The sequence below is a fragment of the Carassius carassius genome, chromosome 37 (genome assembly GCF_963082965.1).
Source record: "Carassius carassius chromosome 37, fCarCar2.1, whole genome shotgun sequence".
Lineage (NCBI taxonomy): Eukaryota > Metazoa > Chordata > Actinopteri > Cypriniformes > Cyprinidae > Carassius > Carassius carassius.
Window position 1 is genome coordinate 23,810,901 of NC_081791.1, and position 13,224 is coordinate 23,824,124.

General features: G+C 35.5%; 1 protein-coding gene across 4 annotated transcripts in view; it reads right to left on the bottom strand.

Annotated features, from left to right (window-relative positions):
• Window positions 1–544: 544 nt before the first annotated feature.
• LOC132118453 (homeodomain-interacting protein kinase 1-like) overlaps window positions 545–13,224 on the bottom strand; it is a 34,775-nt gene continuing 22,095 nt past the window's right edge. The window contains exons 10-17 of one of the 4 annotated variants that reach the window (XM_059528302.1): window positions 13,064–13,182; window positions 11,279–11,383; window positions 9,098–9,252; window positions 4,940–5,068; window positions 4,645–4,803; window positions 3,774–3,967; window positions 3,317–3,426; window positions 545–2,222 (exon numbers count right to left, since the gene is read on the bottom strand). In XM_059528302.1, the coding sequence (XP_059384285.1) occupies window positions 1,803–2,222; window positions 3,317–3,426; window positions 3,774–3,967; window positions 4,645–4,803; window positions 4,940–5,068; window positions 9,098–9,252; window positions 11,279–11,383; window positions 13,064–13,182 (1,391 nt within the window). In that variant the 3' untranslated portion in view covers window positions 545–1,802. Of the gene's footprint in view, window positions 2,223–3,316; window positions 3,427–3,773; window positions 3,968–4,644; window positions 4,804–4,939; window positions 5,069–9,097; window positions 9,256–11,278; window positions 11,384–13,063; window positions 13,183–13,224 lie in introns of all 4 variants that reach the window. The other 3 variants (XM_059528301.1, XM_059528304.1, XM_059528303.1) reach the window with 3 other exon arrangements.

Here is a 13,224-nt window from a genome sequence, read left to right on the forward strand (position 1 = left end):
TACACAGTACACATATATGTAAACATATATATATATATATATATATATATGTGTGTGTGTTTGTGTGTGTGATAAATATAGATAGATAATCTATTTTTGAGAAAGAGGCTGAGACCTGTTTTGAAGAGTGGTTTGGAGAATGGACGGATGGATAGATGCATGGATATCCAATTCACAGAGGACAGCTCAAGTCCCAACCTGTCCGTAAAGGCATCATTTCTTTTAGCACCAGTGGGAGGAAAGCCAAACTGGCTCTAAAAAAGGCAGCGACAATGGATTATGACCAAAACACATTACCCTTAGAGAGATGATAAAAATAAAGCCAGCGCTACGAGTGTAGTAAGAGGCTTCATTCATCACTCGGCCTACTGGCTACTGCAGCCTCAGATTCAGCAGACTCCCACACTGTGTTCTGGATGAAAGTTTATTGGGATTTCATCTACTCTACACTCCACTTCACATGGTGATAAAACAGTATAAACAGCCATCATTGCACCAAAGCCAGAACCCCGGAAACATTCACCAGACAAGCTCAGTCAAGATCAACTGAGATGAACAGCTAACATGTTAACCATCTGTTTAAGTGCTAACCAAATAGTCTGATAATCTGTGAGATTCTGCTCTGATTTCACTGTGCAAACAGGGCAGGTTCTCCCCCCCACACACACACACCATCATCTTTTAGACACATCATGTTTTGCTGATAACATTACAGAACAAATGACAAGTAACCATCCTGACAAATCACGCTGACAAATCCACTCATAAAACATAACATACAAATCAAATCATAAACATAAGTGCTAGTCGAACAAGAGGATACTTTTAAACCAATGTAAAAAAATAATACAAAGTTGAAGAGAATTAAAATGATTTAAAAGAAAGCACAATTATTTTTAGGTTTTACACAACTCATTAGAAGACCACATTTCTTCAGTAAATAAATAAAGCACAGTGAAAGTTATACAGCAAAACCTTGATTATTTAGTGTGCAACTAGACAGCTCTGACACAAAAATGTATATGGAAATAAAATGTCACTTATTAAACATTATACATATAAAAAAGACTATTTCAAAACATATTCATATGGTTACTGAGTAAACAGGACTGTTTGATAATAATAATAAACAACAGGAAATACATTTCAGCATAAATGTGATATATATAAACTGCTGTGCTGTGTATCATATTTAGCTGACTTTCTCCTGATATTTTGACTTGTTCAGTTTCTAGTCAGTGATGATGAAATCCTGTGTCATGCTGCCGTCACTTAAAAATATGTTGCAAACGTAATCATCCCAAATATAAAATTTGGGTCTGCCAAAAGAATGCTTTAGTGTTGTCAAAGAGACGTCACTTATGTATCATTTCAACACATTTTTATAATTGGGCAAGCATCAATGAAAGGTTTATAAATATAATTTTAGCTGTTCTTTGTCTGCTGACGCACATCCCAAAGACAGCTGAAATATTTGAGAAATATAATTCTCTAATTACCAAATCAAATCAGATTAAATTCCTCCATGATTAAAAAAAGTGGCCTTTTTTAAAATATCTTTAACATTTGTTTCTTCTGGACATCCAGAGGCTTCTCTGCAGGTGATATTTTAAGAAACAGCCAAATGTTTTGTGTTAATGACATGGTTTGAAATGATCTAAAATGCAAGACGTGCTCCACTGAAATGCATAAAAGAAAATAAAACACTAAAATTAAATATACAAGGTTAAAACTGCATTTCCACATGAACATCCATGACACCATCCTGGCATATTCCATACATCAACGCACACAGATGCTCCTCACAGGTACGGGTACTGCTTGAGTTTCCTCTGGCTGAGGGGGAACGCCGCAGACCGCTGGTAGGACGGTGTGGACAGCTGCTGTTGCTGGTACGGAGCTGAAGCCGGACACATGACGCCCATGGCACTGTTCTTCTGCAGAAGGCTCAGAGAGGCCGAGTACGGCCCGGCGGTGCATGTGTGCCGGCCAGAGGAAGAGGAACAGGAGGAACCGGCTGAATTGTGCAGCTGGTCCACGGCCTGCGACACAGAGGCCAGGGCTGCAGATGCAGGGTATGCGTACAGACTGGAGGCGGAGCCAAAGAGCGATGTTTCATGAAGCCTGTAGGAGTGGGAGGGGCCTGTAGGGGGGTAGGTGGGCTGGCGTCTCAGGGATCCGCCCCCTGCACGATCGTGGGATGACATCATTGATTGCTGCGTCTGTTGAGTGAACCGCAGAGTCAATCAAAGCATAAAGAATACCCTGATTACTCAGTTGAAGAAAAAAAAAATACACAAAATTTAGCCATGAAATCACCCTTAGAAATGGTAAGGCATACTATTTTCTTTTAATCTCATGTTGTGTTTGCTGTCGAAACAGGAAGCTAAGCCAGATACTCTACCTGTATAGATGATTATTATTATCTTTATTATTATCATTATTATTTATATTTTAATTCTCTTATACTCACCAAGGCTGCATTTTTTTAAATTCAAAATAATAAACAATAAAAACAGCAATTATATGAAATATTATTACAATTTAAAAGAACTATTGTATATAAATATATAAAAATGCAATTTATTCCCGTGATGCAAAGCTGAATTTGGAATTATTCCAGTCTTCAATGTCACATGAGCTATACAATTATTTTTTTTTATTCAGCAAAGATGTATTAAACTGTTTAAAAGTGACAGTAAGATTTAAAAAAGGGAAAGGATTAATTAAAATAATCAAATATGAGAGTAAAGAGACACTTATTACAAAAGATTTTGATTTCAAATAAAAACTTCAAATATTTTTTTTTGAACTTTGTGTTCATAAAAGAATCCAAGAAAATGATCATTGTTTCCATAAAAATATTAAGCAGCAAAAAGCGACACTGATCATTAAAACCATTTATTAATAATTAATCAAAAATAATAATTAATAATAGTAAAAATTATTTTATAATTTTTTTATCAATGTTAAAAGAAATTGTGCTGCTTAATATTTTTATTTAAACCATGATACATTTTATCAGGATTCTTTAATGAACAGAAAGTAAAAAAAAAAAAAACAGCATTTAAAAATGCTTTTGAAATAGAACACTTTTGTAACATTATTAATGTCTTTACTCTCACTTTTTATTAATTTGATCAATGCATCCTTGCTGAATAAAAGTATTCATTTCTTAAAAAGAACAAAACACACACTAACCCACACCTTTGACATCAGATGACCTCGAAGTTAACAGACATCGACTAAAAGCCACAAAGTTGAATTCTGATGTCATGTGGTCTTTAAAAAGCGGAGTGGACCTGTACAGATGTACCTGGCTCAGGTTGAGAGGCTGAGATCGGTTCGATGCTGCTCTCTGATGCCGGTCGCTGGACTGTGAGGCCATTCTTTTCTTTGACTTCCCAGAAGTATTAGCACTTTGCTCTACAAATACAGAAAAAGAAAAAGATCTTAAAGGGTCAAATCTGTAACACATTATCATATGACCACTTACATATGTACTGTATATCCAAGTCTATTCAATATTCAACAACTTGTTCTTACTCATTTCACATGTAAAGTGGTGAACCAATCATAACAGGTCATTTTTAAATAAAAAGGTACAGTAAAAAAAAAAAAAATCCTGGTTAATTCTAAAATGGTAATTTTGACGTAACAGCCTTTGTGTATCCTGAAAGGAAGGGAAAGGGACATGAAGGGAAAAAGCTGTAGTGCAGAATGTGGGCAGTTTAAGCTCAGTATTTAGATGATGAGAAGTAAGTCTCACTGACCTCCTGACGCTCCATCCCAGAGCTGTGTTTTCATTGACGGCGCGACCACGGCTAGAGACTTGGAGTGAGTGTTGTTCTCAATGAAGTTGGGAAGGCATTTGGGGCTGAGAGGGGTGCTGGTGGAGGAGTCTGAGTCCTGGGAGTCATGTACAGTCACACAGCTGATGACGTTTGTGCGCTGGTGCACACTACAGCTGCCACACCAGAGAACAACCATTTGAAATCATGTCTCTAAGGCTTACCAAGGCATTCTTTGATCAAAAATAAAGGAAACATTGTTTTGAAATATTGTATTCATTTAAAAGAATTTTTTTTTTATTTGAATATATATTTTAAATGTAATTTATTTTTTGTGATGCAAAACTGAATTTTCAGCATCATTATTCCAGTCTTCAGGGTCACATGATCCTTCAGGAATCATTCTGATTTGCTGCTCAAGAAACAATTTCGATTTTTATCAATGCTGAAAACAGTTGTGCTGCTTAATCTGGTATGTGGAAACCGCGATAAATTCTTTTCAGGATTCTGTAATGAACAAAATGTAAGGATGTAGGGGTGTAATGGTACATGTATTGGTACCATACAGTTCACGGGGCAAATTCTTGGAGTGGGGACTTGCGTGCCGTTATGACGTTAATTTCCTCATTATCTTCAGCTGGAATGTTCCCATGACAAATGCAGCACGGTGTCCTTCAGATGATTCACTGACGTACACCCGCACAACAAATACACATTTTATATTTTAAAAAGGGCTCTGCCCTTCAAAGGCATAGGGATGATCACTTCCAATTGGAATTTGCCCTGTGAACAGTACGATATGAATACATGCACCGTTACACCCCTCTACTGGGATGTGAAAGTGATGTTGCACCTTTCAGGAGGAAACTTCCTGTCGTCCTCATCCTCAGAGTCGCTGTGGATGGTGATGATGCTGACGGCGGGGCTGGGTGTGTCACAGATGATGATGGGCTGGGACGCATCACCGCAGCTGTGTGCTACTGAAGAAGTCGGCTGCTGGGACGACGTGGGTCTGTGACAGAAAACAGATTTGAACTGAGTACACAGTACCATATTTTGAACAGTCTGACTTGAAATCAACTTATTTATTATGCAATGCTTTCCAATCTATCCAGACACTCGTTTAAGACACTCATTAAGAGCATTACCTGGCTTTGCTCTCGGCATGTCGCACCTTTGACCTCTTCGCTCCACTCTGCTGTGTTCGACTTCTGGCTGCCCCCGTGTGGGCTGCAGAGCACTGCTGCGTCCCATCGCACTGACCTCCATGTCGACCCCTGGCAGAGTGTATTAAATGCATGCTGTTTTGAGAACTGTAACCGGTTATTAGCTATTTGCAATTCCTTAAAAAAAAAAATCAGTTTTCATCGCAGCAGCATGTTGTTCTACATTATAATCAGCAGCAACAAAAGTCCCAGTGTCAATCTGCAGCGATTTCTATTGGCTAACAAGAGGAAATACATCTAGGAACAGCTGGGTGCAATATTCCAGTTCATTACTTTTAAATAGTTTTCACACTTAGTAAATTTGCTAAATGCTTTTCTGTCATCAACATAAGTACCACCGCTAGCTTTTATCACTGTAATCAGACAACAAAGCACATGTGAATCAAGCAAAAGTGTTAAGAACCTGCCTGGGTCATATTTCACTTTAAAATTCACTAAAAAAAATTTTAATACTTACAATCTTGAGAATTTTTTAATCTTAATAATAATACAGGTCTCCAGACCTCCATTTAAGAGCAGTGGCACCAGCGCCATTAAAAACAAAGAAAATTAAATTATAAAAATACCATTGTTTTGCAACAACAAGTGCAGTTATTAATACTATAACACATTTATTTCTTGGTAATGCATATTTGACAGTAAAGCACTGAGCTGGAGTTGGGAATAACACAAAATTTACTTTTATTTGTAATAACATTAATGTGCAAAATCAAAAAAAAAAAAAAAAAAAATGTAATATTCTACTCTCATTATTCTTTCTATAGTATACTGAACTGACCAACAACTTCAGTTATTATGAAAGTAGCGCTCTTTACTTGAATTAGTCGCATATTGAACAGAAGTTTGTTTTTCAAGGCACTATGTGAGTTTTCTTACTTCGTACAGTGGGGAATTTATTTTATTGTATTGAGACAGAATACAAACCAAAAAATCCAGAAAAAACACATTATATAAAGGTTACAAATTGATTTGTATTTCAGTGAATTTAATAACTATTTGATCCCCAAGCAAAACATGACTTAGTACTTGGTGCAGAAACCCTTGTTGGCAAGCACAGAGGTAATCAATTTTTTTGTAGTTGGTCATCAGGTTTGCACACATCTTGGGAGGGATTTTGATCCACTCCTCTTTGCAGATCGTCTCTAAATCATTTCCTGCCTGTTGTTTGGCAACTCAAAGTTTCAGCTCCCTTCCCAGATTTTCTATAGGATTGAGGTCTTGGAGACTGGCTAGGCCACGCCATGACCTTAATGTGCTTCTTCTTGAACCATTTCTTTGTTGCCTTGGTGGTATTTTTGGGTCACTGTCATGCTTCTTGCTGATGGTCTTTAAGCCTTGTGCAGATCTACAATCTTGTCTCTGACATCCTTCGACAGCTCTTTGGTCTTGCCAATGGTGGTGGGAGAGGTTGGAATGGAAGATACAGAAGTGGCAGGACTAATCTGTGTTCAACATGGACACATAACCAATCTGTGGGAGCCAGAATTCTTGCTGGTTGGTAGGGGATCAAATACTTATTTCACTCAATGAAATGCAAATCAATCTCTAACCCTGATATAATGTGTTTTTTTGGTCGGTATTTTTTTCTCTATCCATTAAAATAAACCTACCATAAAAATTAAAGACCTTTCAATTCTTTGTAAGTGGAAAAAATTACAAAATCAGCAGGGGATCAAATAAATATTTTCCCCACTGTACATGAAAAGTGCAAACCTTAGAAAAAAAAAATTATATATATATATTTTGATGATTTGATAATCCCCCCGAAATGTTATATTATAAAAACATAAAGCAAAAAAAGAAATGAATGCAATGGAAATAAATGACTAATAGTCAGTAAGTGTTCCTCTACTGCCATCTACTGGATATAGTGATAATTCTATGTCTTTTTCAAATTTTATTTTAAAAGAGTGTCCATTTTGTTATCTCATTAAAAACAACATTTAAACTGGATCATTTTAGAGCTTTAAAGTGCCGGAAATAGTTGTGCTTGTGCTGCACTCAATAATTGTTCTGAGCAGATATCTGCGTAGTGTGGTTTCGTTATGCTTTTGTTTTCATTTGCCGATGGATGTTTTTCATATGCAACAGAAATGGCAGCGCTTATGAGTTGGGTAAAACAGTGGTCACACTCACAAAATTAATTTGCACCTGCAGAAAAAATGGTCGCAAAATGCAACCATTTGGTCGCAGTCTGGAGCCCATAATAATAATAATAATAATAATTAGTAATAATAATAATAATAATAAAAACAATTAGTAATTATTAATTGTCATGTAATAATAATAATAATAATAATAATAATTCAATTATTTATTTATTTTTAATTAAAACAACATTTTTTATTTTTTTACTATTTTGAGCTGACTAATAATAATAATAATAATAATAGCAAACAACAATAATTATAAAAACACTAACTACAATAATTAAATCATATTAATTATTATAACACCAGTATCTGGAATTCATTGTTATATAATAATAATAATAATAATAATATTTAGAATATATAGAAAAACTGAATTTAAAACAATATTATCAATATTTTCCTTCTATTTTGAGCAACTTATAATAATAATAACATAAACAATACAAACACAATAACTACAATAATCACATAATATTTATAACTAAATTGGTAATTAATTGTTTTATAATAAAGTGAGTATTGTGACCCCCAACTTGCCCAGCCCTAATATATATATATATATATATATATGTATATATATTAGTGCTGTCAAAGTTAACGCGTTAACGCATGCGATTAATTTTTGTCTGGTTTAACGTGTCAAAATATTTAACGCAATTAACGCAGCATCCGTATTTTCTGCCATCCGTTGGCTAGCTTTACATTATATGATCACGCTCTTATTCATTTAAATGCTTTTAAACATTTCAAGCACGACAAGACAAAAGAGAATGCGCTGTCTGTGAATGCCCTTATGTGACACATACACACGTACACACACACACACACACACACACAATGCATAGACAGGGCGCCAGAATCCAGTTCTCTTAAGCGCTTGAACTAACAATAAACATCCCAAAGTGCCAGTTTTGTCGATTATCCTCATAAGAGCAATCTTAAATGATTTATATAAAGTCTAAAATGAACAAAAAGAGTTGTGAGAGAATGAGGCGAGATCCATAGACAGTATATAAACGGTGAGATCCGCGTGTCTGTCTGCTCTTAAAGGGACAGCAGCCAATAAAGCTTCCTGTCAGTAAAGTTAAAGAACAAAGGGAACAGAGAAAATGACTCGCTGCTCTTGACTAAATAACTTTTGTAGCTTTAATAAGGATTAACTATTTAATTTATAGTTTATGCAGTGCAGACTGCATATAACTTTGATAACTTTATTAAATTTCTGTATATTTCCTAACTGTTAAGACAGGAAGGGCAGGAGTAAACATGACATTTATTATGGGTTTATGTTAGCATTGTTTTAAGTTTACTTAAATTAAAAACTGTTATATTTTTGAATCCTAATAATAAATGTAAAAAAATAAATAAATAAAAAATCAGTAGCTGTATTAATATCAGTAATACTGGCCTTCATTCATAAAAAGATGCCATTTAAACAAGTATTTAAAATATACTGTCTTTATGTTGTTTCTACATTAATTTGATTAACTGTGAAATTATTACATTAAAAAATATATTAAAAACGTACAAAAACATTTCTTTTTTTATTGCGATTAATTGCGATTAATCACAGAAAAAATGTGTGATTAATCTAGTTAGTTTTTAATCGATTGACAGCACTAATATATATATATACACACATACATGCATACATATATATATATATATATATATATAATTATATTATTCTAATATTATTATATTAATTATATTATTATATTAGTATTATAATTATTAATTAATAACAATATTTTGATTTTGAGGTGAAACTTTTGAAAGGTTTTGTGAGATTCACCTATGCAAACCCCAGATGCATTCATACCCGAGTACAGCACCATAGAAGGCTTTTACACAAAGCTTGATGATTCAATGAATCCAGGTTTGCAACAGAACCTGAAGTGTAAACTGCTGTAGGGGTGTTTCTGACCTCCAGCTACTGTTCTGCTGTGTGGTGTTGTCTGAGAGCAGAGAGCCCATGGGTGAATCGGACAGCACAGGCTGGCTGGGACTGTGCATGGCCATGCCTGACATCTGCTGCCATGAAGAGGGAATGAGGATCTGCTGGGTCCCTGCTGGCCAGCCCTGCTAAAACACATACACAACGACAACTGAACAAAAACAAATTTGTCAGAAACTCAAATCTATTGTCTTTTCTTTTAATGTGGAGCAACAAGGCCTGTTTAAGCTCGAAAAACACTCCAGAGCATTAATGTCCAAGCAGGTACAAATAATAGTAAGGCTTTTGTAATAAAATGATGCTGGGCAGGTATAATATAAATATGGAATGCACACACTCCCATTTTGTCAACAATTGCTTTTCATATAGCTCCTTTTCACTCTATTTGTGGTGAATCTTAGTGTAAACAAGCCTTAAAACATTGAGTTATTAAACTTTGATTGACAGATATAGCATAATGAGCATATTCAGCATGGCCCCTCCAGTCTGTCTGTTGTTAACGGAGATGATGATTTTGCAATTGTACTGTCTTGATTAATGCTTAATTTGCTATAAACAGAGGTACTATAACCTAAGTAGTAATAATGCTTTTGCTTAAGTACAAATATGTAACCCTGTGATTAATGCTATATGGAAAATGTATTGTGTAACTTCACTAACATTAAGAAAACTGCTTACTTGCATGAAATGTATGTAGTGACTGATTTAGAGTAGAAACACTTATGTATTAGAACTAGTTTTTATGCTAAATGGACAATATAGTAGTTAAGGTGTATTTCACAGACGGTTAAGAGGAAAAAGAAGAGGAAAAGGGCTAAAGCAATGCGAAGTAAACAACTGAAAGCCTCGGTAGAGGAGTTGGCAGCACTCCAGGTGATGACATCAGAAGAACCAGCGTTCGACGTCTGTGTATAAAAGACTTAGAGAGAGACTCAACAGACGGATACTGAACAAGTGCAGTATCCCTCGATGTCTGATACCAGCTGATTATACCTTGATTTTGTATCTTTGATATAACTTTTGTTAACTTTAATAAAACTTGTATTTTATTATTGACAAGTTATGGTCTACAAGAGTATTAATTTAAGAGCCGTAAGCAATAAAACAAGACACCATAAAACACTGTGTTCGATCTCTTCCTGTCATACATGAAAAGCAGACCCTGTCCTACAAGCTCTTAAAATCATTCAGAACTTCATTAAAACAAAACAACACAGTGACAAAGTCCATTTCAATTTTCATCTCAATTACGTTGCTTGACTAATCGTGACTCTTTCATGCTTAAAGGGGAAATGGGAATGATAGAGTTTGAGCAGATGAGCCTTTTATAAAAAGAGTAGAATACACGAAACACGGTTGCCAGTCCATTTATCTGCATAGAGAGGAAATTACTGGTTAGCAGTGGAAGGAAAAAGGAGAATGAGTCAACGGGGAGACATTTGTTACTACAGGAGTGGGTCTGTGGAAAGAGAAATCATTTGGATTGCATAGAGTCAAGCAGCCATGCTTCACTGGATAGAGCCCTGGGGCCCAGAAGAGATACAGCACGAGTCCAAGAGACAAACGCCTTGTTAAATCATGACTGATAGGTGAAGAAAGAAGAAAACAAATCTAAAACAGCCACTTTCCACCATAAAACTTCTAAAGAAATAAGCATAAACCGCAAATCACATCAATTCAATTGAAAGCTTCGCATTATTATTATTATTAAATTAAAACATCACTTACGAAAACTGCGTTAGTAATATTTAACAAAAATATTACTGTTATTATTAAAATTGGATTTATGAAAGAAATGAAATGAAAATAATGATAACTTGCAGTTAGATGATTCAGAAAGCATTCCGATTCATTCGGCTGAACCTAGTTTAAGAATCTTTTTTAACAATTTCAAAGAACTAGTTCATAAGAGTCATTTGTTGTGAATTACTCTACACTGTTCGCATAGTATTGTTTTTGCATGCAGCCCATGAAAACAACTCAAAAGAATTTATTTTTTTTGAATTTCTTGGCAACAGCTTTTTGGTACGCTATCTTTTATTTCATTCGATTCAGAAATTTGACCTAGAAATGTAACATGCATGGAAGGTAAAAGAAAAAGAGAGGAAGGAAGAAGAGGAGTTGGTGTCACACTGCAGGGCGCAGCTTTACCAGCATGGTGGCACTCTGCTCCAGCCGCCGAGAGCCCAAGGCCACTGGAAGACGCAGGGAGGCCACCGTCTGGTTGGGGAAGGGATAGAGGGATGTGTGGAGGAACTGAGGACGGAGGAAAGGGTGGAACGGTTACAACACGCTGGCTGAGCTGACGGAGAAAGACTTTCCACCACCATTATCATTGTTATAGTGACAAAATGAAGAAAAATGATGTCAAATACAAAACAGATCAATATCATTTGACAATAAAGACAGCGACTCACTAGCTGACTTGTAACAACCTTACTGTAGCAACTTGACTGTTTTTGTGTCTTCCAAAGTCACATATTAATAATGGTTGGTGACAGAATAAATGTCTGCTTTTGAATTATCCTACTGATTCATTGTCATGTAAAGCTACATTTTGCCAAACATTTTGGCTGATAATACACTACCATTTGGGGTCAGCATGCTGAGGTCAGCAAATAAAAAAAAATATATATATTGTAAGAAATTGATACTTTCATTCAGCAAGGATATTTGTGAAGATATTTGTAAAAATCACAAAATATTTCAAATAAATGCTGTCCTTCTGGACTTTCTATTCATCAAAGAATTCTGAAAAAAATATTTATCATGGTTTCCACAAAAATATATGAATCTAAACAATGGCATTCAACATTGATAATTAGAAACGTTGCATATTAGAATGATTTTTGAAGGATCGTGTGACACTGAAAATACAGCTGTGTCGTCACAGATATAAAAGTTATTTTAAATCGTAATAATATTTCACAATATTCCTGTTTTTATTGTATTATTGATAAAAATAAATGCAGCTTCGGTGAGCATAAGAGACTTCTATTAAAAACATTTAAAAACTTATGAATGGTAAGTAGTGCGAACTGAAACAATAACTTCAACAGATCAGATTACAGAAATACTGACATTTGTTAAATTCAGTGTGCATATGAAATGATCCTGGTTTAATCACATTTAAAGGGTTAGTCCGCCCAAATTTGAAAAATTATGTCATTAATAACTCACGCTCATGTTGTTCCAAACCTGTAAGACCTCCGTTTATCTTTGGAACACAGTTTAAGATATTTTAGATTTAGTCCGAGAGCTCTCAGTCCCTCCATTGAAGCGGTGTCTACGGTCTACTGTCCATGTCCAGAAAGGTAAGAAAAACATCATCAAAGTAGTCCATGTGACATCAGAGGGTCAGTTAGAATTTGTTGAAGCATCGAAAATACATTTTGGTCCAAAACTAGCAAAAACTACGACTTTATTCAGCATTGTCTTCTCTTCCGGGTCTGTTGTAAGAGTTCAAAACAAAGCAGTTTGTGATATCCGGTTCGCGAATGAATCATTCGATGTAACCGGATCTTTTTGAACCAGTTCATCAAATCGAACTGAATCGTTTTAAACGGTTCGCGTCTCCAATATGCATCAATCCACAAATGACTTAAGCTGTTAACTTTTTTAATGTGGCTGACACTCCCTCTGAGTTCAAACAAACCAATATCCCGGAGTAATTCACGCACTCAAACAGTACACTGACTGAACTGCTGTGAAGAGGGAACTGAAGATGAACACCGAGCGAGAGAGACGCAGACTAAAAAGGATTTAAAACAACTGCCTTTTTGGTTTTTAGTCTTCACTGTAATTCTAGCTGCACATTAAAGAGGAAAAAGGTGATTAAGTAAATGCCAACAGGGAGGAAATCACAAGAACAGAGAAACAAGGATCATATAAAACAGTGTAAAAGGAGAAACGGATAACATACAACGTGATGCCTACCTGTGTGAGCATGCTGGGCTGAATGTGTAGTGGCTGGGTGGACTGGTTCTGGGGCACTATAGGAACAGAGTTTTCCATTCTCACTGGATATCCAGCGTGTTTATTGGAGGTCTGCAGCCCTGGGGAATCAGACATGAGTGATTCAATCAGTTCATGCATTC